Here is a 27999-nt window from a genome sequence, read left to right on the forward strand (position 1 = left end):
TAGTAAAACCACTGTTGGCTTTTCTCTTTGACCAATAAAAAATTGACATAACTGAAATATTTGATAGGTCCAACTAGGGTAGCTTATTCAGCTCAATTTAATATATAACAGAGCAATTCTGGGTCATGTGGAAACAATTCTAACATGGGGCTTAACCTCAGGAAACTTATAAGTTTCATGAGGGAAACAACATATTTCCAATAATTATAAAACAAAATCATATATCTCTGGGAAAAAAAGGAATATAACATATTAAAAGGCAGTGCATAACCAGTATATTTGGAATGTTTTTAGGAGGTGGCATTTGAACTTAACTTTAAAGAATAAATACAACTTTGAAAGATGAACTATAAGATGGAGAAGGTTATTCCAGGAAGGGGCATAGGCTATTCTGGGAATGGTTTGAGAAAGCTAGGAAGATAGACCAAAGACAAATTGCTGAAGGCTTTGGTGGATGGTTGTTGCCAGGGAGGGCACTTATGCATTGGAAAGATCCCTGTGGTAAGATAATGAAAAGGAGATTAGATGAAGGTAGGCAGACTGACCAGCTGCCCACATTTGTCACGGTCTAGGTGAGTGTTGAGAGCCTACTGATGGCAGCATCAAAAAGGGAGATGGACAGGGCTTATACCCAGTAATCCAGATGTTTTCCCCAGCACCTGGAATACACTGCATTGTCAGAGAAAGTTTGATGAATGAAGAAGTAGATCAAGGCAGAGAAGAAAAGGGGAAAGACTTAATAAGGGAAGAAAGGAAGATATTGAAGATAACATTGAGGTTTTCATCTTAGATTCCTCATTGGATGAATTTGTTGGCCACTAGAGAGTATTCGGGGGGAAGAGTAGAAAGTGAGGTCTTATGAAGGCTGAGTCCAGCATTTGTAGAGTTTTATAGATCTGTAACAGCAACCAACATCCTCTCTTTCTGTTACCTGAGCTAACTCTGCCCCAGAGGCTGGCCTCCTCCCCACAGCAATGAGAGTCAACCCATTGGCTTTGAGGTTATGTGGAAAACATTTGTGAATTAGGTTAGGGACTGCTGGGGTCCAGCCCCAGCAGGTCCAGGGGTCCCCAAAGGTGTGGACGGAGTCGGCGAAGAAGGAAGGACACGGAGGTAGCATTCAGTTGATCAGCAGCCTAGCCAGGTTCTCTAGCCAGGATCTCCAGCCAAGTTCTGTCTCTTGGTTCTCTCTCTAGGTTCTCTGTCTTGCTAGGTTCTCCAGCCAGGTTCTAGCCTGGATCTCCAGTCAGGTTCTGTCGCTAGGTTCTATCCAGGTTCTGTTGCCATGTTCTGTCTAGGTTCTCCAGTGAAGTTCTGTAGCCAGGTTCTGTCCAGGATCTTTTGCCATGTTCTCTGGCTAGGTTCTGGTTAGGATCTGATGAGGATCTGATGAGGATCTGATGTGGATCTGATGAGAATCTGATGTGGAGCTGATGTTTATTGTCTTGTTACATCCGTATTTATACCAGCCGATTTTAATCCTGTCAATTTCTATTACAAAGGTTAGGGCGTTTCTTATCTCCATTCCAGGGAGTAAAGATTATGTAGCTTAACTACCCGCCTGGCACTTAATTAAGGGGTTTATCCCCTCCCTAACCTCAGGGAAAAATCCCCACCTGGGGAAACAACCTTTCTCAGAGAGGTGACCTTGGTTAAAACAGATGGCACCAAGAAGGGGAGCAAACATATTAAGAACAGTATGCCATATATGCCAGGTCCCTTGAAACAGCAAGGATGGACCGGCTCCCGGCAAGGGACCAAAGATTACTCTAGTAAAACACTTTTCCCAAACTTGTGATTTTATTTAGGTTCTAAGATTTACAGACATATAAAAATTAAATTACATTGACATTTATGCATTGAGGTTAAAATTACATGAACTCAAACAGCCAAAGAAAATTCCCAGCGTATGGGGAACTTCTTTTTAGTGTTCTGATATACGTATTTCCTTCACATTTCTTGGTTTGGAAATGAGAGAAAGGTACCTTGTGATGTGTTCCTCACTTTCTGATAATTTATTCAGAACTACAGACTTGCAAATCATTGTTAAACTAATGTTGCAATGTTTGCAGTTTTTTAAGGAGTTATTTCCCCCATAAACAAAGTACTACAAATAGTGTTTAGAATATTCGTTCAGCCTATAAAAACCAGTTTAAGTGGTAAAACATGGAACTAATTACTAGCAGTGCTAGCTGGGAAATTTAAGATGATAGGTATGCCAAAACCGGTTTGGCTCAGTGGATAGAGCGTCGGCCTGCGGACTGAAAGGTCCCGGGTTCGAGTCTGGTCGAGGGCATGTACCTGGGTTACGGGCACATCTCCCGTGGGAGATGTGCAGGAGGCAGCTGGTCGATGTTTCTCTTCCATCGACGTTTCTAACTATCAATCTCTCTCCCTTCCTCTGTGTAAAAAATCAATAAAATATATATTAAAAAAAAAAAAAGATGATAGGTAAATCAGACCCTGGAGAAATTTCGAAATAGGCAAAGTTTGCATGTGGGACCCATTCCCCCATCTCTCTCTAATCATTTCCCATTTCCACAAAGCATAAAGACCATTCCAGCCTGTCTCCTTAAGCCTGCCCTTCTCCAAAGGGCTTCAGTCTATAAAATGTCCTAAAACCTTCCTCTCTCCTCCCCTCCCTTTTGAAAGCCCCACCCAGTGCAGCTGATCTGGACCAGAGATAGGAGAAAATCTGAATGAGCTGGTTCACAGCAAATGTGTGGGTAATGAGTGAAAGACAGCCCCTTAACCCTCCCAATCTGTACTTGCCATCCTTAAAGAGGCTGCCCTCGTATCCAAAGGACTCTTCAGGCCATGCCTTCTTCCGGCAGTATCCGTGAAGAGCAGGAAAAGACGAGATGTGCTGGCAAGGGTCAGAGAGAGGGAACAAACAGGGCAGACCCGCCGGCTGGGAATCCGCTCCCAGGATAGATTTTCTAAGTGGTTCTTGTTTTTCAAAAGTTCTTCCTCTTCTCCACATCAGAACCCACTAAATCTCAAAAATGAACAAGTGAAAAAGAGAAGGTTTCCCCTTTCCCCCAGACAGATCCAGCTATGGAGAAGGGGCGGCAGAGCCAGCCCTTCCAAGGCTGGTGCTTTCCCCACTGGACTGTGTCTCTGAGACCATCGGACTGAGGCCAGAGAGGACTGCCCGATGGAGAGGTCGCCTTTCCTGTCTTTCCCACTATCCTCACCTGCACACCCCTCCCCCGATCTATAAGCTCTCAGTGATTCTTGTCATAACACTGTATGTATTTCCTTGGGTTTTCATAATTTACAATGCCAGAGAATGCTTAACCTTAAACACTTCTTGGAATGATCGCTCTTTCTTACCTTAAATGGTTCAACCCCTTACCTGCTTTACCTTTCCTCAGAGTGAGGTCTGATAGCTTCTCTTTATAAGAAGTGTGATAATAAGTAATACTTTCATCTTAAGTTACGAGACATCATCACTTTAAAAGAGTTGGAGCTGAAATTGCTTTCCAAGCATCCCTACAATCACAAAATGAAACCATTTAACTTCAAGGAAAACTAATTTGATTCCGTTCAAATGTTGCTATCTCTCCTTTAGGGAAGAAAAACACATTTTAATAATCAACTGGAAATTAGCTATTAAAGAATATGGGTACTTTTAACATGTTGATTAATACTTTTAAAAATATATATTCTTCAGAAAAATAAAAAAAATTTTTTTTTTTACAAAATTCCTTCAAGCTAGGCACTTACCCTGTTTTCTCAATTTTAAAACATCTTTCTTCAAAATATAGGGAAACAAAACAATTAGATTATATGCTTGTTGGGAAGACATAGGAAGTTATATGAAGGGTACTGCTAGACAGGCTGTTTGGGGGTTGGTGTTACTTTGAACTGGGAGAGAGGCTGAGGTGGAAATGAAGGTGTGGAGAGTGACGTTGGGCCCACAGTAGTTGCCAGCCTGCCTGCCACCTTTTTTCTTCAGAATAAAATGAACATAAAGGGGATGGGCTTTTCCACCTGATTGGCCTCCCAATAGGGTAGTTTATGGGTTGGCTCCCTTTTAAAGCACCAGTTGGCTGAGAAGATGCCCCCTTTCAGATGCCCTGAGGACAACTCCAAGTGTTTCCCCAACACTACCAAGCAATTAACTCAATTCTGACACTGTCTACCTGGAAATAGCATTAGATCCCACGGTTAAAGCCTTAGTCCTATAAACCTCCCTCACCCCCTTAGACACCAGTCAGAAGTCCAGGCTGTCACTGGTGCTTCTGTCTAATCACCTATATATAGATCAGAGGTTCCCAGGGCCCCCTCTTCGGGTTAGATTAACTTGCTTGAGCAGCTCGTAGAACTCCAAGGAACGTTTTACAAGATTATCAGTTTCTTATGAAAAGATATAATTCAGGAACCGACAGATGGAAGAGATGCATAGGGCAAGGTATGTGGGAAGGTGCTAGAACTTCGATGCTCTCTGAGTAAGCCACTCTACCCTAATCTCCACATGTTCACCAACCAGGAATCTCTCTTTGGGTTTTTATGGAGACTTCTTTGCATAGGCATGATTGATTAAACCATAGGTCATTGGTGATTGAATTCAATCTCCAGCCTCTCTCTGTTCCCTGTGAGGGAGTGGTGGTGGTGGTGGTGGGGAGGGGGGAGGGGGTGGACTTGTAAGTTCAAACCCTCTAATTATGTGATTGCTTTCACTGGTAACCAGCCCCTATCCTTAGGGACTTTCCAGAAATCACCTCATGAACATAAACTCAGGTGTGGTTGAAAGGGTTTCTTATGACTATCAAGAATCTTTATTGCTCTTATTTAGGAAATTCCAAAAGTTTTAGGAGCTCTGTGCCAGGAAATATGTGTATGTTATGATATAAACACTTTTCTTGTGGGTGTGGTCGAAATTCGAAAGCCACTGCACTAAAACACCACTAATCTGTCTAAACCTTAACAAAACCTTAGTATAAGGCATGCCTCATTTTATTGTGCTTCATAGATGTTCCATTTTTTACAAATTGAAGGCAAGATCCTCCACCAGCAAAAAGATTATTACTTACTTTATTTTGACTCTAGCCTTACTGCCATAGTCTGGAACAGTACCCACAACATCTCCAAGGTATGCCTGTAGTTAACAACCTCACTGCAGGTTTTATTAACGTTGTCCTCAGATCTGCTGTGGATCCTTCCCATCACATCTCAATCGTACTCAGTGTTGTTCTCCATCAAACCGTTGGCAGAGGACTCTTCCTCTACCCTGACATCAGCTGTCTGACATGTAGCCACAGGAACATGGGTTGACACAACCAAGTCCATGCCCAGGCATTTCGGGAAGCTCATGAGGACATTCCGTGCATGACAAAACATATCTATTAGAGGGATGTCATCATTTAGTGTAAAAGGTAACAAAGTCCCTATCTACACCTTGAGTCACTGTTATTTTTCCATCACTAAGTTGCCATGAAATAAGAGACCCTACAATCCACCACACTTTCAAGGATCAATAGAATTGGAAAGAGCACAATTCATTTTATCAACAGCAGCAGTTTCACAGTGAGAGGAAGTTTCATTAATAGCAGCGGTTACTCTATATGAAGGCCCTGGATTCGTGTTAAGGATCCAAAGATGATTAAGGCTGGGGCTCAAAGTCCAGCAGGCATTTCAGGAAGAACTAGAAAAGGATGCAATGGAACATTAACTGCCATGGTAATTAAATCAACATCATCTAGAAAATGTGAACAAAGAGCTGTCTTGGATAGTGTGGTGAAAGCAACTACATTGGTTTGAATCCAGGGATTGGCATTTACTTCTATATATTAACCGAAATGAAAAATATATCCTAGTCTCTGGTCAACTATATGTAATAGAGGAAATGAAAAAATTAGATTCTTATTGAAATGATATCCTATTTTAAAAGAAAAAATATATCTATAAACTTGGAATGTAAGGTTCCCCTTGTATTTTAGAGCTGAATTAACAAAATGAGTGTCCCAAATACTCCTTTATTTGTTAGCTTCCTTTCTGGATGTGAAACCAGATTCAAGAAGACATCTATGAAAAAGATGGAAGACCCGCGATTTTCTTTCATCTACTGGACATTTTTTCATTGCTGTCCCTGTGGTTGGCATTGTGGATACTAAGGGAACCTTAACTTTGCTGCTAATCCAGGGAGAAGACTATCTTCTTACAGTCAATAGATTGGGAAGCATCTCACTCCCACCTGTTTTGCAAGACTTCCTATCATTTTCTTAGTCTGGGGAAAGCTCATTCTTCAACTTCCAGCTCTAATTTACCAGGAATGTTTATGTCTATTCATTAAATTTTCCTGAACGATTCTTTTGCAAGAGAGCCCTTTCCAAATCTGTCCTTTCTTTTATAGCATGTAAAATAATTCATTTAAACAGAACCTGGCAGGCAGAAGAACTCAAATGATAGCTAATTATCTATTTGCTCGTTATTTGTTAACACTTTTATGATAGGCTCATTGCTACCAATGTTATACCAATTCACTTCCTTGTTAAAATTATATTTTCCTGACATCAAACTGAGCAGGAGTCTTGCCTCTTTTTTGAGGAGTAAATATCTATTATTGTTCTGAAAAAGAGCCACAGCCTTACTGAGGTAGACAGTGCAGAGGGGCCGTGGCAGGATGTTCAGTGACCTTGCCCAAGGGCTCAGCTGGCATGTTGTGTGGCAGGGCTTTGGACCACAACTGGCTTTGGGCCTGCACTGGTGGCCACATTGCACATCCTGAGGAGCCAGCTGCTTTAGGAGGTGGCGCTAGCACAGACAGGTGATACCGAGCCTGTGAAAGTGGACACCAGACTTACGTCATCTCTGCCTCTAGCTCTTTCTGGCCTCAGGCAGGTCGCAACTTCTCCAGACTTTGATTTCTTACCCAAAAAGAGAAGAAAAGGAATGAAGATATTTTGTCAAATGATCTCTTTATCTTTTAGCTCAGACTCTGAACCGTTCTTTGTGAATCATCAGGAAAGAGGGAGGAGAACAATGTTAATAGCCCATCATTAAGGAAAAGGAATACATGCTTTTCAGGATGAGTTTTCGATGTTCCTAAAGGAATCGTGAAGGGCCAACAGTAACAGATCCACAGAATGGTTGGGGAAGGTCCAAGAAAGAAAAAGATGAGAAACTGGATATGATGTTCATCTGGAGAAGTAAAAGCAAAATCAATACCAAACAAAGAAATTGGGGGAAAGAGAGATATAGATTTAGGGCTCCCCCACAAATAACATAGAGTATCTTACCAAAATTTCTTTCACTTCAGAATGAAGAAATACTTGAATGCAGTCATGATGGGGAGAACCTTGAGCAGGAGCAGCCCAACAGTCCTGAAAATCTTTCCCCTGGCAGGTAAGATTGCAGATCCCTTTAGAGAAGTCATTTTAACCCGTTGGGGAAGGGGGACAGGGTAGAATATCCTCTGTTTTAAATCTCATCACTTATCTTTCCCAGATAAAATCACAGTTATTCTATATACTAATCTTCATTTATCTACCTGAGAACAAAACCCATGGATCTCATAAAAGCAACAAGCAAGAACTGAAAATGACATCTCATAAACCACATTTCCAAGGATACTCAGTGTTTAAAAAAATGAATTATCAAGAAAATAGTAAATGCAAACTATTGTTGCTATTAACTGAATTATTGATTTAAACCTACTTAAGGCAATAGGTCCCCAAAAAACACAATTTATACGAACTTAATGCTATTTTTGGCGTACCGAAAGGTGTTGGCAATTCATGTGAATGCTCAGCAGTTCAGTGGAGAAGACCAAAAGCAGAAGGGGAAATTCATTTTTAAAAAATCCTCTCTTTACTTAGAATCCCCATCATTACCTCTGTTCTAGCACTCATCACATTGTTTATACTCACACCATTTGACTTACTGACTTGTGAGTTGTTTTTATTCCCAGGGTCTGTCATGTTTAGCTCTTAACATGCCTCTAAAAAAGTGCCTGTAGAATGAATGAACAAACATCTTTAGGAACATGCTTTTTGATTAAAGCCAGTATTAACTTAATTAGACTACTTGATATTCTTTCACTTTAAGGTGCACTAGAGGAAACAGGTAGGCTCTTACTGATGGAAATGTATCTTTGAGTCTAAGTAAATGGCTGAATTCAGCATATCTGAAAGTGTGTTTAGTTCTCTTGTTTTTCTCAAGTGATGGTATATCTTTTGGGACTTTTCTAACTATTACTACAACCTACCTACCTTTATCATTATAATTTTACTTTTAGAATTATAAATCTTATCTTTATAAAAGTATTAGTTAAATAGGCCCTTTAATTGAACTATTAATTTAGTAAATGAATTTGACTAATTAAATAGGTCCAATTAAGTGAATTGTTGTATTAATTTACAATAGACCATTAAATCATACTTCTAATGAGAACTACAAAGGAAAAGTTACAGCATTTAGTGAAACAAAAATACCTTTGATTCTTGCAAAAGAACTTCGAGAAAAGGCAAAAATAGCTAGTGGATTAAACATAAAACAGAATTTATAAGCCTGTTTTTACCACCAGCTTTGAATACCTTAAAATCACTAATCTTTGCTGCAACAGTTTATATTTTCTGATTCACTTTTGATTTTATACATTTGCATATTTATGCATAACTAATACAGATTTGTTGGGGCTGAAGTTGATAGATACAATATGCTTGGTATATGGTAAGCATTCAGATTTCATCAAATAAATTATAAACTTTTAAATAGTATAGGTGAAATGTTATGTCAGATAATGTCCATTAGGGTTTTAGTAATTAATCTTCTTTTCATATCTGGATGGCTTGCCAAAATGACATTACTTTATTATTTTTGAAAATAATGATTAAAAAAAATAATGATTTTTGAGCACTGTGCAGTCCCTACCTTCAGTTTTAGTTGGAAAAAAACACACATGAAACAATTAGTAGGTAATAGTAATATATGTGATAAGTGTACATTTACAAGTATACTAGAAGCCCTTTGCATGAAGATTCGCACAATAGGCCTCCCTTCCCCTGGCTGTTGGCACCGGTTTTCCTCTGGCACCCAGGACCCAGGCCTTTGGACCAGCCGCAGGGGAGAAGCCAAACCTCTTCAGTCTTCAGTCTTAGCTCTGTGCCTGCACATGCAAATTAACCGCCATCTTTGTTGGGTTAATTTGCATAGTCGCTGATTGGCTGGTGGGTGTAGCAGAGTGACACCAATTTGCATGTTTCTCTTTTATTAGTGTAGATATTTGAGGGGTAGGGTAGGAGATGCTTTATAGAACAGTTAACTTTGAGTTGCCAAGATTTCAGGAGCTACAGGAAAAACAGTGTTTTTGGCAAAGGAAATGAACTTACCCATGTGTCATGAATGAGATTTGTGATGGATAAGAGTGGCAATGGAAAAAATAAAGCTATAGGGAATGAAGAAGGAAAGGAACATTACATAAGGCCTTGGGGAGCAGGTAGAAGAGACTAGACTTGATGCTGGAGGCAGTAAGGAGCCTTGGAGGTCTGGAGCAGAGGATTACCGGAGGGAAAGCTGTGGCTGAGGCTTGTTTCACTGCACCATGTGGTGACTACAGGGAAACAGCCAGGGAGCACCTATCCTTTCTGATTGTTACAGCGGAATGGATCACCGTGCATATCAAGAGTTCTCTGGTCTGATTCTCATTGCAGCTATGGAGTTCAACTGAAGTCCCACATATAGGTCAAGTTCATTAATTCTTCCAAGTGATCATCATTTGAGTCCAGAGTACAAACACCTCAACCATGCCTTGCAAGTAAAAAGTTCTACTACAACCAAATAATTCAGATAACTTTCAAGTTTAAAAAAAAATATATAGAATGACTCACAGCATATTCTAAGAAGTGAGCAGGAATCAGGTGAAAAGCAGATGAGAACATACTATGTATAAATATGCTGAAGCACCAAACACTCCAAGAGGAACCTGAGAACATTCCTGGCATTACAAGACCAGGGCTAAATTTTAATCTACTTTGAGGTGGCTAAGGATCCTATATAATAAAAGCCTAATATGCTAAGTGTCCAGTCGTCCATTCAACCAATCAAAGCGTAATATGCTAATGATATGCTAAGGCTGCTCAACCACTGGCTATGACATGCCCTGACCACCAGGGGGCAGACACTCTGATCGGTAGGTTAGCTTGCTGCTAGGGTCAGCCAATCTGGACTGAGCGAGATGGGCCAGACACTCCCTGGAGCCCTCCTATGGTCCTTCCCCGGCTGGCCAACCTTCCGCATCCCTCCCCAGCCCATATCGTGCACTGGTGGGATCCCTCAGCCTGGCCCGCACCCTCTCGCAATCTGGGCTGAGGGACTCCCCTCCCCACCCCCAAGTGCACAAATTTCATGCACCAGGCCTCTAGTATCAAATAAAAGGAAAATATGACCATTTCAAATGGTGTCTTAAGACACTATGGCTACATGTTACTTTAGCCCATCATAAACAATCTGGAATTCCCTCCCTCAGACATTCCAACCTCAGTCATTTAACAAACAAAAGGAGCATTTTTGGGGCTCCAGTGTGCAGAGGACACATCTGTCCTAGGCACAGCAGCAAGCTGGAGCAAGACTGTGTACCATAGGCCCCTGACATTAAAAAGAAAAAGCTGATTAGATATAAACAAATGGTGTTCACACAGGAGTTTAAAAACCCTTGTGAAAATACACATCTGCTGACAATTTTCAAGTTGTTTATTGTAAATCACAGATTTTTTAAAAAAAAACACACTAATTATTTTAACATATAAGCAAAATTCAAATAATATAAATATTTAACATTTTGGCATCAAATTAATAATATGAAAGAAAAAAAGATGCGAACCAACCAAGAGGTAAAACGTTTTAGCAATAACACTGTGTACAACCGTCTTCTACCCAAGTGACCGTCCAGGCTGATTGTTTATTTTCCCTTCGTTTATGAGTTTTCAGACAGCCCTGCATTGGAGCACCAAAGTTGTACCTTCCTTTTTAAAAGGCGGGAATCCTTATATTGTATTTACAAATAGTCTTCTCAGTACTTTAAGTCTGATGAAAGAAGCATCTGGCAACTTCCTTCTTATTCAAAAAGGAAGGGCCTTCATATTTCCTGCAAATTTAAATCTGTTCTATTCTCAGCAAAAAGGAAAAAGATGAACACAGTTGAGGAGAGCTCTTTCACAAATAAATAACTGTTTCACAGAAGTACTGCTGTTAACAAATGAGATCGTTTCAATGGCCAGGGAGACGCTGATATTTTCAACCAATGAAAAATTTAGACAGTTACAAGTATAGCTACACAGGGTGTGTATGGCCAAAAGGCAAGCTGTTATATAAAGACGCAACTAATGAAAACTAATTATACGTCTGCTTCGTCACACTGTGCTTTTATTCTCTCCAGTTTTTTAAATTGGTCAGAAATTTCAAGCTGTAATCTAAAAACCCCGAATCTACTCTGAAGGGAACTATAAACTGCAATGGTTGACACTGTAGTTTTGACATTAGTTAAGAATTCTGAATTATCTCAGCAATCAACATAAACAAGCCTCAATGTTCAAAATAGAGAAAAAGATTTCTGTAAACATTAAAAAGCTACCTGCAAAAAATAATTGTATATGCCATCATCTAGTTGTGTTTACTGAGGATTCTTTTTTTAGTTTTCTTTTGTTTTCCATGTTTCAAACATCATCTAAACGAGAGACTCTTCGTTTTCCCTAACAAGCACCTCTGCAGACAAAGGTTTTATAATCAGTACAACTACTTTTGCTGAAGTCGCTATTTTGGCTTTCAGATGATCCTCCTAATAATAGGCATCACCCCGTTCTTTCTGCAGTGAGGGGAAGCTGTTAGCACCGTGGCCACCTTTCTACCCTGCTTTGTAAAAGAAATGAAACTCCCTCTATTCTGTCTCAGCCACATCTCCTTGATTATAAGGGACATATGGCTTTACAAATGCTTTCAATCTCATTCTGACAACTTTCATTCTGACTTCAAGTTTCAAATACTTAAACGTCAAAGATACGTCTAATGGTTGTTTTGATGAAATCAATTTTTTGAAGATACTGTAGTTTTGGTGTGACGTTTAATACACTCAATTTTAAAATCTGAAACTGGAACAAAATACTGTGGTTTATGAGACCTGTTGGGGAGGAGCAGGCTAATTTTAGGAACCATTACAATAACTTAGATATTAAGAATTTTATTTTATAATTTATAGAGAAAGGAAGTTTTTAATGTTCTACCTTTCCTTTTGAAGTCTTCATTATATTATGCCTCTATGCAAACTACATTCAAATAACTACCTTAAAAACAGACCAATATTGAATATTTAAGAACTAGTTGAAAAATTCATTGAATTAAAATTAATATCAGCTTATTTGAATAAACAATGATTTCTTCCGACAGAAGGACCCTATGGGTAGCAAGCTGCCATGTTTTATGTCATTTTCTAATGATAAATATATAGAGAGAGTACCAGTTAGGGCAGAGCTAATGACTTCTCCAATTTTACATTAAACTTTGGAAAAAGAAAAGACATAAATATGTTTTAAATGGCCCCAATACTATCTACATGGATGTGACAATAGTGATTTGGCTGTTTAGCAAGAAATTGTGTACAGGAAGTCCTCATTTAACATTATCGGTAAGTTGGAACTGCAGTGGAACAATGTATAATGAAAAATTTTTACAATAGGCTAATTGATATAAACAAGAGTCAAGTTCCTAAAAAATCTCATCAATGCTGTAACAAAATGATGCTTGACAAAACCAGGTTATTTGAGGACCTGCTATACATTTTCCTAAATCTCCTCTGAAAAATATGAGGCTTGCCTTTACCAGATGCAGTACTTTCTCTTATGCCAATCCTCCGCTGCCCCCACCATTTCCATCAAGTGCTCTTTAATAAAAATTAACTTGTATACCTAGTTTAACAACATATTCCTTTCTTTGAAATGGTACACTCTACACTTGGTTCGTACTTTCCAATGCAGTTATTCTAACACTATGGTTCCTTAATAACTTCTTTATGCTGCAGTTACACGTGTGGCATTGAGAACTTGAATTTCCCTTTAGTTTTGTTTTCACAAACCTTTTCTAAATATAAATTCCTTGAAATGGATTTAGGCAATGAAGTAGATAAGTTATACTGAATAGCTTCTACAAAGAAAAATTCTGAGAGACTGCACTTTCAAAATATTTCTTTGTTTTGTTCAGATTCATCTTTCACTTAAGGTATAGACAAACATTTAAAGGTTTTTCGTCCAGGTTTGGCTCAGTGACAGTGGAAACATACAACATTCAAGTACTATTAGACAAAGGCAGCCCAACAGGGATATGTGTCCACATAGGTCAACTTGCAAAGGAGAACTATTTTCATTATCCTGCAGTATACCTGGCCAAAAAAACCATTTGCAACTGTTTTCACTTTAGGGTCTGTGGCATCCTCCCAAAGGACCTGAAGATCTTGAACATGTCCATGAGATGTCATCATTTTATTGTAGATGCAGGGATGATAAGGAGTTTTCCCTTCCCCAGAGAAAAACACATGGTCTTGTGGTACTATCCCCATTTTATTGGCACAGAGGCCCATGAACACATCATCAATGTAAAGACTAGAGTTGAGTGTCTGTGAGGCCTCATAGACTTTGGCAGCTACATCACTAGAGATCACGTAAGCAGCCCCAGCAGTGTAGTCAGGGTAAGCTGGCCACTGGTACATTTCATAGGAGACATAGTATTTGCTGTGTTTGTTTCTAACGGGAGGGGCACCACGGTGAACGCGACCAATCCAAAAGTCTTGAACACCCATCTGTTCTAAACTTTGGAGGTATTCAATAAGGTTTGGCATGTGAATAAATATGTCATCATCAGCAGTCATAAGGAATTTAGCATGTGGACAAAAGGTATTTGCCCAACTGAACTGCATACGTAATTTAAGAGTCAGATTGTAGAAAGAATCGGCAAAGTCTTGCTGAATTATATCATTGTACATCTGGTCTTCCCAAACCAATTTCCTTTGCAGTTTTTCTCTCGTCAGTGGGTTCGAAGGTGTTCCTAAGGCAAACAGAGTTTTGATGTTGGCATTAAGTTGAGACCGAGCATACTTCTCATTGCCCCACGTTTTCCTGATTGTAGAACGTCGGCCGTAGTTTTCAGGAGCAGTCTTCACAAACAGTAAAAGGAGGACATCCTGTGCTTGGCACTTCTCCTTGTGGTTAATCCAGTACTGGTAGCGAGGAGCCCCATCCTCGCTGCGCTTAAGAGACAGGCTCTCATTCACAAAGTCGTAGCTGTTTATGAGGTATCTGTAAGAGTAGGATTTCATATGGCTCACAATGTGGTTATTAAATGGTTCCCAAAAAAACATGAGGCTCAGTATGAAACAAGTGGCAAACAACTGGACAAACTGCCACTTTTTCACTCTTCTGCCACTAACAAACATTCTGACGTCCGTTCCTAGTTAGGCTCCGTGTTAAATGGGCATGTGCTTCTTCGAGACCTCAGAACTTCGTACTCTGTAGAACCGATGTTCATCTTAAGACAGGCTGGTCGTTACAAATGTAAAAGGAGCTTCTTATGTCACAAAATGTTTTCTTTGAAGACCATTTTTGCTGAGATTGCAAAAGAATGGAACACACTATAGAATAAGGACACTGGTACATCAATATGTTCCCACGCCGGCATCCTTCATCGAGTTCGGTGGCTGGCTTCGAGCAGGTATCCCATGTACTTCCTTCTGCGGAAGTTAAGTGTAGCCTATTAGAGTTGGGACAAGGAAAGATGACAAGTGAATGGGTTGCCGAAAAGGAATAAACTACTCATAATTCCTTACAAACTAAATGTAACTGGACTGACCTGGATAGGGCAACGAGGCAGCAAGCACTTAGAGAAACATACAGCTGTCTATTTTTTTTAAGGGGAGTAGAGGGAAAAATAAAGAAGCACTCTCTACTTTCTTCCCATTCAGAATACAGAGACCCTTTTCTCTCCTCAACCTTAAAAAAAAAATAAAAAATAAAAGCCCTCTAAAATGGCTATTATCGTATATACTTAAACTTTAAATCTCTCAAATGGGTCCATCCAAGACTATATTGATTTGAAATAGAGTCAGGATGAAAGTAACTATACAGTTCAAGGCAAAATAGATGAATGATGAAAGCAAGTTCATAATAGTACAGATTCAATAAAGCTTGCCCCAGACACACTGAGGGAATTGGAGGCTTACCTCTCTGTTACAAAATAACAGAGATTTCTTATCTGCAGATTTTTAAGACAGCATGTGTTCAAGAATTCTGAGAAAAGCCCTAGCCGGTTTGGCTCAGTGGATAGAGCACCCGGTCCCAGGTTCAACTGCGATCAAGGGCACATGCCAGGTTGTGGGCTCGATCTCCAGTAGGGGGCGTGCAGGAGGCAGCTGATCATTGAGTCTCTCTCATCATTGATGCTTTCATCTCCCTCTCCCTTCCTCTCTGAAATCAATAAAAATACATTTGGGGGGGAAAAAAAGAAAAGAATTCAGAGAAAATTCTCAGTTGAATCTAACCTGCAGTGTCTATTCCTAAAGACCCTGGAAAGGTAACAAAGGAGTGAACTTCGGAACCACAGGCACAGATTAGCTTCCCATATCTGAGCAGCTGTGCTTAGTACGTTCCAGGGCTAGCTGCCTCGGCCCACATTCACAGTGGTTTACAAGTCTGACCTTCTTGCCAGACAATCCGACCACAAGCCTAACTCCTCAGCTTCCTCATGTACACTTGACTCTCAGTTGCCCTGGTATCTCTCCAATGAACTGCGATCTATTACTCATCCAGTGGGTGCGTTGCTGCTGCTAACGTCACTACAACCTAGCAGCCAGCCCATAACATTTATTTTATCTCCCATCCTTGTATCACATAAGTATTTACCTTAATTTCCCATAGTTCTTCAACTGTTCCCAACTGACCTCAGAGTCAGAACAGTTTTATGAAAAATGACAAAGAACCTGTCACGAAGCTAATGACTCATGCTGCTTATTTAGGTTCTGGACCCCAAGTAAAGCCCTAAAACAAGATTACTTCACCTGCACGGGCTTGAATTGTTTACCCACCATTTATATCAATCAGAAATATATGCCAGGGATAGTCCTGATTAGATGAGGGGAAGATTTGAGAAAGGTAAACTACTCTTTTAGAGTACCCAGCTTCTTCTAACAAAAGAACACCTGAACTCCTCCAAACTGAACATAGTCACCAGGCGGCCTTTCCCAACCAAAAGCAAGAGCACATCCGGGATCTAAATTCATTAATTACAATGAGACCATGTTGCCCCCAACTCTGGCTTTGCGAACAGAGACCACGCAGATGCAATTGCCCCCCACTCTTCTGACTCGCAGTCTTACAGCTTTTCCAGAGCACATCTTCTAGCTTCCGTATTCAACCTGCAGGAAAGGGAACCGAGCAGAAGCCCACAGACCTGCCCGGCCTGGAGAAAAGAACACGCAGGGCCTTCCAGGAAACAAAGCCATCCCGACAATGCTTGCAAAGCTCAGCACGACCACACAGAATGCTGTGGGTGCAGCTTCCTTTGTGTGCCCACAGCTGGTGCAGTGACCAATCCACAGGCTGGAAACTCCAGGGCTACCCTGCTTTGGGGCCAGATTTATCGTGTAACCTCGGGCACCCCTCACTGCACTCTAACTTGGTGACTTCATCTGCAAATGAGAGGTGATATCAATGTATGGTTAATGAGGGCATGGAGAAGTTACAGGTGACTCAGAGCCTGCTGGAAATGGGAAACAGGAAAGACCTTAGAGAGCACAGGGCAAAGAACTGCTTAAAGGAAAATATGCAAATATTCAGGATGCAACTTGGGTTTGCTTCTGTTGGGATGGAGAAGGAACAGATATCCTTAATAATATTCTCATCCCTAATAGACAGGAGTAGTCAGAGGAAGAAAGAACAGAAGTAGGAGCATCAGAAGAGAAGGTGGCAGACCCCACCCCAAATACCTTTTAGTCTGGGAGCTGTGCCCCTCAATTACTCTTAACTGAGGGCACAGCTCCTTAAACTTTGCTGGAAAAACCCAGTTAGTGCACGTACAGGCTACCAGGTTCCCTAAACTACCCCTGATTTTATCCTGCTTCACCCAGGCCATCAATTCATTTCTTTGTTGAGTCTCCTTTTGTGATCCTAAAATACCATGCAAACGTGCTATACATTTTGAAGTTTTAATCAAGATGGTGACGTGTGCACTTTAAGTTCAACAATCTCGGTGTCCAATGTTTCAATGAATCCTACAAGTATCTGAGTCCTCGCTGTGGAAATAGTTGTGCCAGGCCCAGTGGGAGTCGTGAAGTAGTATTTTATAGTCTCTAGTCTGAGAGCATCTACAATCTGGTTGAGACAAGACTCATGGTGCCCACATGAAAGCACAGCTCCCAGGGGTGACAATCAACACGCCACAGAAGGTACAGACCGTGTGTCAGCCCGACTATGGGCGGCACCAGCTCCAGGCACAGTCAGACTGTTCCCAGGAGGAGAGATAGTGACAGCTGGTCAGAGGGCCTGAGGACGAGGAGGAGGTAGGTAGCTGCAGGAAGGGAGGCAGTCTATTTCAGGCAAGAAAGGAAAGAATCGCCCTAGCTGGTCTGGCTCAGTGGATAGAGCATCACCCTGCAGACTGAAGGGTCCCAGGTTTGATTCTAGTCAAGGGCACATGCACAGGTTGCGGGCTCAATCCCCAGTGTGGGGCATGCAGGAGAAGCCGATCAAAGATTCTCTCTCATCATTGATATTTCTCTCTTTCTCCCTCTCCCTTCTTCTCTGAAACCAATAATAAAATATATTTTAAAAAATGCTTGAAAAGAAAGAAAGAAAGAAAGGAAAGAATCGCAGTGTGGCCAGTATTGGAGAAACGGATGAATGTGAAAGCAGGGAGGTTGGGGCCTGCATATGCAGAACCTTGATAATAATAGGGCAGCAGGAAGTCCCAGGAGATTGTATTTTTATTACTAGCTCCCTTGTCAAAATGAATTAAGCTTTTTGCAATATTCGGATTGAGAAGGAACAGATTCCTTAATATTCTCTTGATCTGGCAATGGCATGAGGTTGTGGTGAAGATGAGTGTACTGGAGAGTATGTGTAGTACAATTTAGAATTTAGAGGAAATGAAGTTCTAAGTGAAGCCACACACAGGCCTTTCTTGCTGATAACTGTCTGTGTGTAGCTGATAATCGTCTTAATATTCGGATTGATCTGGCAGTGGCATGCGGGATGGACGCAGAGGGCTGGAGACCAGGACACTGGTTCATCCGGGCCTCGTGCTGACACAGCACAAGGTGGAGAGGACCCAGCCGGCGTGGTGGGAGTGGAGGGGGGAGAGGGGATAAAGAAGACCCTCTCAAGGAAAACAGAAACCAGCAGTACTTGCTGAGTGACCTGCGATGGGGGTCAGGAGGAGGAGGGGTGGGATCTAGTTTCAGGTATTGCTGACAGAGGAGGGAAACTGGTTTCATTAGTTAACATGAGGGGGGAACGTGTTCGGTTTTAGATTTGTATTGAGTGTGAGGTGCTGGGGACACAGCGGGTAGAGAAGTCCTGCAGGTCATGAGATGGAGGCACGCAGGACTGAAGATGCGGTGGGCGCTCTGAGCATAAAGAAGACACCCGGAAGCTTAAGGAAGTCTTATTTTATGATGTATGCACCACTGTGTTCACATTTCCTCCCTGCTACACTTTCTTTACATGGCTTCGCTTGGAACTTCATTCCCTCTAAATTCTAAACTCAAGTACACACACTCTCCAGTACACTCATCTTCAACCACCACCTCTATATATTCATTTAGAACACTCTGCCCACCTCTCCCTGCCCCCAACCCCCTCACCCCACCCAGCGAGCTCCTGACCCACCTCCCTGCCTTGGATGAGGAACCATCTGGCACCTTCGCCCTCCTCTCCTCGGTTCCCGTCCTGCCACCCCAACAGCCCCAGACCTCAGGTCACCCCCGTCTTCTCTGCTCCTACAACACCCGCCAGGCTGCTGGGGAAGGTGTGACACCTGCAGGCAGCATCCCTGCCAATGGCCATACCCAGCTGTGGGCAGGACACTCCGTGCTGTGTGACTGTCCTTCACTTGTCCCGACCTTCTCCCTCTCCCAGTCTCTTCACCAGCCATGCTAAGTCTCCCCTCTCTGAGGTCTGTCTTCCTCACTCTTAGCCGATGCGTTCACTTCCTGCCTCATTGAGATAGGAGAAGAGTCACACATTGTCAGCTTCTCATTCCCATGTGTGTCTCGGATTCCCAGGCTCCTGCCCTCTCCATTCCCTGAGGCATACTGAAGGTCAGGGCCAGGATCACTGAAAAGTGATGCAAGTATGATTATGAACTAATGATGCTCCTCCAGAAAGTTACAATTTTTCTTAAAAAGCCCAAGTACTATGTACCTTTTACATTTAAACTTTTATGCCAAAGTTCCAGTGAAACACAATTTTTGTTTCCTGTCCGGGCATAACACAAAAGGAAAAATGATGATATTTTCTGTCCCATCTTTACGTTTTGTTTTACATTTCAAGAATTTTTACCTGGCTTGTCTGATCCTCTCCTCCCTGTTAAACATAGCTAGGACCAATCCTCAGGAGCCAAACTGCCATGTTAAAAGAAATCAGGAATAAAAAGCCCTGAATTTACTGGAAAGGCTATAATTTGATTCCCATAGATTTTTCTTATCACATTAGTTGTAGTAACTTGTGCTGAGAAACACAACTGGTTTCTGTTTAGTACTCTTTACCTATTTTATTTGCTCAAGAAGGAAGGAAGCAATCTGAAATTTGAATACACAACTCACATATTCTCTCACTTTTATTTTATTATTTAATCAATTGGGTGTTGCCCTGGCTGGTGTGGCTGAGTTGGTTGGAGCATCATCCGTACACCACAAGGTGGTGGGTTCGATTCCGGGTTGGTGCCCATACCCAGGTTGTGGGTTTGATCCCCAATCAGGGCGTGTGCAGGAGGCAACTGATCAATGTTAGTCTCTCTCTCTCTCTCTCTCTCTCTCTCTCTCAAAGCAATAAAATAATTGTTTCAACATAAGGCCTGTAAAAAATTCTCCCCAACAGTTATTTTTAGGTGTTTTTGTGGCTGTAAGTAGCTATGAAACCTTTGCTCAAACCTTGGACAAAGATTAGAAGTTATTTGGAGTTGTTATCCCTCCACAAAGAATACATTTAAAGAGTTAATTGTTGATTCAGTGTTTGTCGAAAGTCTTTCAATGCCAACACAGCAAGCATGGATGTGGGACAGAGAAAGAGCGAGGTTATAAAACCAACCATGTGAATCCAGTAATAAGCCTCATCCATGTAAACTCAGTTATATGCTTCTTTGTAAGTCACACAAAGGTATAGATTTCTGTTTGCTGGTTACGGGAAAAATAAAGACAGGGAAATACCAAGTGAACAAACAAACAAAGACAGGACCTAAGTAAAGACAGGTGCAAAGGAAACTGGTAACACAGGACTACAGAGCAGACAGTATTATAATCCAGGAGTTATATTAAAAGTCATTAAAAATTTCCAGTAACGAGTCTGAGTATACAGAATTTGAAACAAACAAAGAAGCTGAACTATAAAGTAGGCCTCGTAAAGGTCAAACATTTGCCTTTCTAAGCTTGGCCTTCTGTATTCATTCTTGAGCATAGCTGTTGGTTGACAGGGCTGTTTGCTCTTTTAAACACAGTTCTTGTTTTGTGCTTGCCCACTTAAGGAGCAAACTTCTCCGTTGCCCACTCTAGCAACAGTCGCTAACATGGGTGTGTTTACTGTACAGCGGGCACGTTCGGAATGCCTTACACATGTACGAACCCTTTACCTCTCACAACAATCTATGAGGGAGAAATCATCTCCCCATTTTGCAGAAGAAGAAGCTGAAGTCCTGAGACTTGGGGTTCACCACGTAACCTCATAAATTCCAGGTGAGGCCCTGGTCCCTCCCTGAGGTCCTCCCCTGCCCTTCCTTCCCTGCCCTGGCAAGGCTGCCCTTCCCGGAGCTCCCATCAGGATGGGAGGGCAGGGGAGCAGGTGGGGCAGGGCCAAGAGAAGCGGCCCAAGAAGGCAAAGAACCTGCTTCACTGTGTGAAGTTTGGAGTCACTTACGTTTTGCTCCCTCCCGCCTGCATCTTGTCCGAGCGTGTTCTCACTTCCTTTGTAACATACCCCTTTCCTGACCCTCCATCTCTACTTTTCCTCCTTCCTTTTCTTGATTCCAGAGCACCCAGGAACCTGGTGAGTCCATGTCCTTTGTGGGTGTATAAAGCCTCTCCTCCACAAAAAAGATTAGGGTATTTAAGAGAGGGGAGCCAAAGTGGCAAAGGAGGTTTAAAAAAAAAAAGAGGTGAGAAGGAGGGAAGGAGAAAAAGTATAGGACTCAGAGGGCATGATTTAAGCAAGTATTTGCTGAATAAGTATTGGATGAAATGAACGAGTCATACAAAGCTGAGGTCAAATTCTGATATGAAAGCTAGTGATTTAGAAATAAGTTGACAATCTAACCCAATATAAACCTATTATATAAACTATACATATAAGCCTGTTGTCCGAAGGCAGTTCCTATGCCCTGTTCTGGACATTATATTTGGGAAACAACATTTGATTGAAGGACTACAGAGTACAAAAATAATGGTGTAAAACACAATGTGTATATATAATACAGTTCTGTCTCAGCTAGTCAACACTTACTATAATAAGTTAATTACCATTTATTAAGCACCTACCCTGCTTCAGGCATTATGCTGGGCAGCCCTGGAAGTAGATAATGCCTACAGTTAATTAATTCAACAAATATTAATTTCCTCACTTACTGTGTGGTAGATGGGATGCCGGGAAGGCTTCAGGGATGCTTCCAGCATGTATCCATTACCAGAGCGAGTAAACGTTCTGGTGCAGCCTGGACTCCACCTGATGGAGGCAAGAGAGTGAAGCAACCAAGAGTTTCAGAATATGAACAAAAGTGGTGCTTCCACTACTGGTCACATGAGCTTGACTTGTCTCCAAACCGTATACCACACAGTGTTTTCTGAAGCTCCTTTGAGATAATTTATTGCCAAAAAATGGTGCAGATCAGGTGTACACTAATTTCCTTTCTCTAGAAATTGTTCATGGGTCTTTACTGTGATGGTATAGACAGCAGATAGCTGATAGTCTTTGGGATTATTTTCCTTTAAAAACGATGAGATAAACTCCTAATATTCTTCTAGCAAAATATTCACTAGATATGAGTTTTTTAAAATACTGATCTGATTGCTAAAGGCACTTACTACTAACATCTAACCACGGTCTTCTATTGTCCTTGATAGGAAAGAACAATATGGTTTCCACAAGCCCTTAAAAAATACATTTTAATGATGATGGCAAAGCCAAAGGTTATAAGACCCTGTACATTATGGAGGACACCTGATTTCAGTAAACCTTTTAACGTACTTTGTCTAGAGAACTATCAGAAAGTTGTAGAAAGAATTAGAGGGAAGGAATAAAATGTGAAATCTTAGGTGCATCTTAAGCTGTGTAATAGTATTTTGAACTGGGAAGCTTATTACCTGCAGACTTGGTAGAACATTCATTCCTTTCTGTAGAAAACTGGCTTCTGAGAGTGTCAAAGCCTTCACTATGGACGATAATTGTAAAAATTTCAGATCAAAGTCAGCCTCTGAATTTCCGGCATTAAAATGTAAAAAAATCACTTTTGTTTATTCAAAGTGTGATTATCTTGCCCTGGCTGGGTGGCTCAATTGGTTGAAGCATCAACCTGAACACCAGAAAGGCTGCAGGTTTGATTCCCGGTCAGGCCACATACCTAGGTTGCAGGTTCGGCCCCTGGTCAGGATACGTAGTTCGGTGCATACAGTTGGGGCATCTATTGGAGGCCACCAGTCCATGTTTCTCTCTCCCATTCTCTCTTTAAAATCAATAAAAACATATCCTCAGGTGAGGATTTAAAAAAAAGTTTGGTCATCTCACTAGACCAACTTTCTTATCTTTAAACATGATAAGATACTTATACCTATGTAGGAGGCAGGGCAAAAGTAGGTTTACAGTTGTAAATACAAGAAACAGAGTTTAGTCTTGTATTAGTATTTATTAAGTATTTTATTATTTTTTATACAAACAATTGTAAACCTACTTTTGCCTCACCCTGTGTATGCATACTGTGATCATCTAGATCAGCGGTTCTCAACCTGTGGGTCGCGACCCCTTTGGGGGTCGAACGACCCTTTCACAGGGGTCGCCTAAGACCATCGGAAAACACATATATAATTACATGTTGTTTTTGTGATTAATCACTATGCTTTAATTATGTTCAATTTGTAACAATGAAATTGGGGGTCACCACAACATGAGGAACTGTATTAAAGGGTCGCGGCATTAGGAAGGTTGAGAACCACTGGTCTAGAGTTACACTGTTCTTTCTGAATTTCTCCCGGTTTCTTTCTACTACCATGTCCTGTTTTGTTACGTAGGTTCTAGTGCAGCTGATCCTCAGAAAGAACTCTACTTTTACAATTTGAAAGTCACCAAGTGCAATGATTCTAGCCAAAGTGACCCATTTTAAAAGATGACCCATTTCAAAACCCATGAGTTATGATTCAACCTGTGCTATATTTGAGAGAAAGTTATTTTCTTTTCCTACAGTCTCATTATTTGAATCAGTCTTTTATAAAAGGGAAACTCGATCTCCACTTTAGTGAAATATAAAGTTTATTTGCTATAGCCTACACTTTATTTTGAAAATTCTTCACCTTTTGAGATTTTTTTTTGTGGGGAGGGAGCAAAGCACTATGTCCAATATCATGTATGCCTCTTTTTTCTTTTTCACATTTGTTGTTGTTGTTGACAGTATGACAGATGTCTCTCATTTTCTTCCTTTTTTGCCCCCCTCCACTCAACCCCTGCTCCAACCCAGACCCTCCCCAGACTATTGTCTGTAATCATCTCTCATTTCTCACTTCCTGGAGAACAGTTTCCCTGTCATAGCACTCATCCCCATGTTAAGGTGTCAGGGTGAGCCCCCGGAGGACTCATGTGGGTTAGAGTCAGCCTCACCCTGGGAGGGTGCTCAGTAAATACTCAAGGAGAATGCCTGTGGGACAGGGGAAAAGGTGGGAGAGAGAAGAAGAGGGGGAGAGAAGGAGCGGGGGAGAGAAGGATCATTTTAAGTATATACGGGAAATATTTTAGATATTGAGTGTATCTTGCTTTAAAATAAAAGAGTTGACCCCCCAAAAAGCAGCGCCCCATCCCCTGTGACAAGATATAAAATCTACCATAAGTTTTGTTTTGAGAAAGTAAAACCTTAACTGCTCATCACCAGTCCCCTTTCAGGAAGTTCAGGATGGGACCTTTTCAGCGCCACTACTTCATACAACTCCCTTCAGCCATCCTTTTCTGGGTCAGTTTCAACTTCTCACATCTCTCTCCCCTCCCCCATAGGGACCAGGCAACGTTTCCCAAAATAAAGACACAGAGGACCAAGTCCAATTCTAATAGCTGTCCTTTCATCAGAGAATTACCCTAAATATGAGCTACAAGCCCCCACCCACCACTGTGTAACTTCAACGTAGGTGTCTCTTCAACATGATCCATGACCTATGAAAACCAGCACTGGGAAAGCAAAAAGATAGGGTGTGTGGTCAGAGTCAGAGGAAAAGTTGCTACGTTCACCTATATGGTATGTCACTTTGGGGTGCAAAATAAAATTCAGCAGAGTAAAAAAAACAAAACAAAAAAACCACAGAGTGGCAGAGACCTTCCCGCTAGGAAGAGGTCTCCTTCCCCACTCCCCCGGCCGGCCCACTTCCTCGTCTCCATTCCCCCAGCCACGCAAGCGTCCTCAGTCTGGCGGTTCCTAGTTTCCACCGCGACGCAAGTTTCCTACCCGAATTCACCCCCGCAGCCTCGGGGCGGAGCAAGGTTGGGGGACCCCCGCCGAAATCGGAGGCCTCGGGTCTCCCGCGCTCGGGCGGGTCTCAGCAGCGGGGCGCGGCGGGCGCCTCGCCGGAGCTCCCTCGGGTGGGGGAACCCGCCAGACCCCCCAGGAAACTTACCCCCCAGCGCAGCTCCGCGCCCCCCAGCCTCACTGCGCCTGCAGCGCCGGGGCGGCGGCTCGGCCCGGGGTCCCGGTGGTCGGCGCCCGCCCCCAAGCAGCAGCGAACAAAGGCGCTCGGGAGGAAACGCGCCCCCCTTCTCCGCCGCGCTTCCCGCGGCCCCGGCCCGACCCCGTGGCGCGCGGGGCCGCTCCCGCTTCCCGACGCCCAGCCGCGCGCCCGATCCCGGCGCGCACTCCAACCTGGAGTCCTGCGGCCGCCCTCCCGAACGTGCGCGCCCTCACCTCCTCGCCACCTTCCCCTCCCGCCCTAAGAAACCTCGTCAGGTCCGGGGCGGACAGAAGAGACTGCGAGCCTCCTTTCCTTGGTCCCGGGCTGCTCCCTGCGGCGGCGCGGCGGGCGGCCGGCGGGGCCGGGCAGGGGCGGGGCGCAGGCTGGGCGGCCCGAGCCCGGACGGCGGATCTGGAGCTGCTCTCGGTCTCCGCTTCCCGGGCACAAAGAACAACTCATCAGGGAGTTGAGGTTTCCCAGAAGCGCGCTGGCGCTTCCCCCATTCAGTGGTCAGAGCGGGAGGACCCCCTTTCCACCCCGCGGCGGGGTGGGAGGGTCACCCCATGTCGGACGCCGTCGGCTGTAGAGCAATTTTTAAAAATCGTACCGTCGATCTCTAGTTAATTACCCTGGAGCGACTGGTCTCAATACAGTTCCATGAGGAGATACAATCTGTTAGACTAGCAAGCCATTCGTTCGGAACGAGCGGCGGCTACTCCTCTCTGGGAGGCAAGTTTCGGCTGAGCTGCCTCAGCCGTCGCCCCATCATTTTATTTCCTTGTTCAGAGCAACTGTTCCAAGCGCGAGCCGGGACAGAAAGAGCTCCTGTCGCACCGCTGATGCCAGGAGCCTCCGTGACAAAAGAAGGAAACGCCACGGAAAACTAAAGCTTCACCCCAGCGGTTCGTTTTAAAAAATGCAAGGCAGGGAGGGGAATCGCCCCCTCCCCCAAGGAGCTTCCTTCCAAGCCCAGCTGAATTTCAAAGAGCGCCTACAGCACAACTTACCAACTCCAAGCCCGGCTCCTCAAACTCCCAAGTCGGCGGTCGGCTGTCCTCCCGACATCGCAGCAAAGGCCTTTTGGCCTCAGAAACAAAACGTGCCCGCTTGATCCGGGGCAAGGCCTGGGCAGTCAGCGCGGGCCGGACTCGCTGGCTTCCTCCTCGGGGAGCCGAGTGGAGTGGGCAGATGAGAGCGGACCCAATCAGGGGCGCGGGCGGAGGGCGGGGGCGCGGCGCCCCGGAGGCTCTCCCACGGCGCGGTCTGCGGGCGCGAGTTTCCTGCACCTCTTGGCGTCGTGGGTCATTGCGAAGCCCAGCCTGCTTGCCCCTCCGCCACCATCCGCGTGGTGGTGGTGATGTGCTGCTCTCGATGGGTAGGTCCCACCGGATTCAGTCCCAGTGGGTGCCAGGCCACTCCGGGAAGTGCTGCCCGGCGCCTCGTTAGTTAATTGAGAACATATCCTCAGATGATCGACTGTGAGCCAGAATCCACACGAATGTCTTCTTGGAGCTGCTTTTCTTGCTCACAGTACTTAATGCGCACCTCTAGACAAAAATCAGAAGAATGTAAATTTCTACTGAAGGAGAGAGTAACTAAATCCTTTATGTGTTTGGTTTCTTATTCCTCAGATGTCCCAGCCATCTTATAGAACAAGCATTATCACTTAGCAAACATCATCATTTAACATTGTCATTAATACTTTGAACGATTTTGTAATTGTACATATTTCTGAACATGAGAAAAAAAGATTAATCCACATCAAGTAAATTAAAAGCTTTGCGTTTCTTATTGTAAAAGGAATAAGACAGGTAATGGGTTAAAAGTACATTACTGAATCCGAGTTTGAAATTGTAATTACAGTATTGTACCTGTTATTTCAAATTAAATTTTCCAGATGGTTTATAACTGCTTTCTGTAAGCCCTTTAGCTTATTTTGAGCCATCCAATTAGAGAGAATGACTCAGAACTGCTATTATCCACTCAGGTTATAGTGCCATATGCATGTCAGAACACAGACAGAAATATTTATATAATGTGATTTGTAAGGGGGTCACTGACAGGGACCCATAAGGGAACTGACTCATTGTTCATGCTATGCAAATCACCTCCCTTCTTTGCCTATGCAAAATAAAATCCTGACTAATTTCACATACATTCTTCCCATCTGTCATATGTGTATGCCATACCTATGGGCAAATGTTCAGTTACCTTTATATTCCTTTCAGGCCATGTGGAGCGAGGCCCACATAGGTCCATGTGTCAGCCGCAGAGCATTCCACATGCACAAACCCAGAGGACTGTTTCACAAGAAATACAAAGTGACCAGAACATTGATATATACATGCAAATCACACATTCATATCATCTCATATGGAACTAGATGCCCCAGCCCCAGGCAGGTAAATCATTTCCAGTGTAAGTCAGGAGATTGATGAGAGGATGTGTGTGGCTTTTGTTGGGGGGGGGGGGGGGGGCAGGGGCAGGGGGGCGGCGTGGAAAGAGGGGGTGGATGAGAGATGAGGATGAACAGAGTAGCCCAGAACGTCTGCCCGGGTGCCCACTGTACACACCACACAGGGAAGAGGGCAACAGTCTGGAAGGTTCCTTTGTTCATGTGGGAGGATTTCCTATCCCAGGCTGGCTCCCCATCCCACCCCAGAGGGGGAGAAAGAGAATGATAGGCTTGATGGCTAAGAACGGAGCCCTCAATTTATTTAACTGGGAGGAAATGCATGAAAAATTTGAAATTAATTAGAAACAAGACTAGATGATTGTGGTGATGCTGATTTAACCATCTCAAGGAAGGAAGACAGGGTCGCCTTGCCCTCTTTATCCACAGTCGCTGCTGGTGAACAAAAACCACTACAATCAGGAATTTGGTTCACAGAGCACTA

General features: G+C 43.0%; 2 protein-coding genes across 6 annotated transcripts in view; one reads left to right on the top strand and one right to left on the bottom strand.

The window, feature by feature from the left end:
• The window catches only part of MCF2L2 (MCF.2 cell line derived transforming sequence-like 2), a 211932-nt gene that overhangs the window by 121944 nt on the left and 61989 nt on the right, over positions 1-27999 (top strand). For all 4 annotated transcript variants that reach the window (XM_070406723.1, XM_070406722.1, XM_070406725.1 and 1 more), the window contains exon 15: positions 7265-7350. In XM_070406723.1, coding sequence (XP_070262824.1) covers positions 7265-7350 — 86 coding nt within the window. The remainder of the gene's footprint in view (positions 1-7264; positions 7351-27999) is intronic.
• B3GNT5 (UDP-GlcNAc:betaGal beta-1,3-N-acetylglucosaminyltransferase 5) lies at positions 10733-26259 on the bottom strand. 2 transcript variants are annotated; one of them, XM_070406726.1, is made up of 3 exons: positions 26110-26259; positions 21812-21908; positions 10733-14736 (listed from the first exon to the last, which is right to left on the bottom strand). In XM_070406726.1, exon 3 carries the CDS (start codon positions 14420-14422, stop codon positions 13289-13291), a length of 1134 nt encoding a protein of 377 aa, XP_070262827.1. In that variant the 5' UTR covers positions 14423-14736; positions 21812-21908; positions 26110-26259; the 3' UTR covers positions 10733-13288. The 2 variants fall into 2 exon arrangements, with proteins under 2 accessions (XP_070262827.1, XP_070262828.1); XM_070406727.1 differs by lacking the exon at positions 21812-21908.

This window comes from Myotis yumanensis, unplaced genomic scaffold, assembly GCF_028538775.1.
Source record: "Myotis yumanensis isolate MYYU_CA2020_CCGP unplaced genomic scaffold, mMyoYum1.0.hap1 SCAF_2, whole genome shotgun sequence".
Classification (NCBI taxonomy): domain Eukaryota; kingdom Metazoa; phylum Chordata; class Mammalia; order Chiroptera; family Vespertilionidae; genus Myotis; species Myotis yumanensis.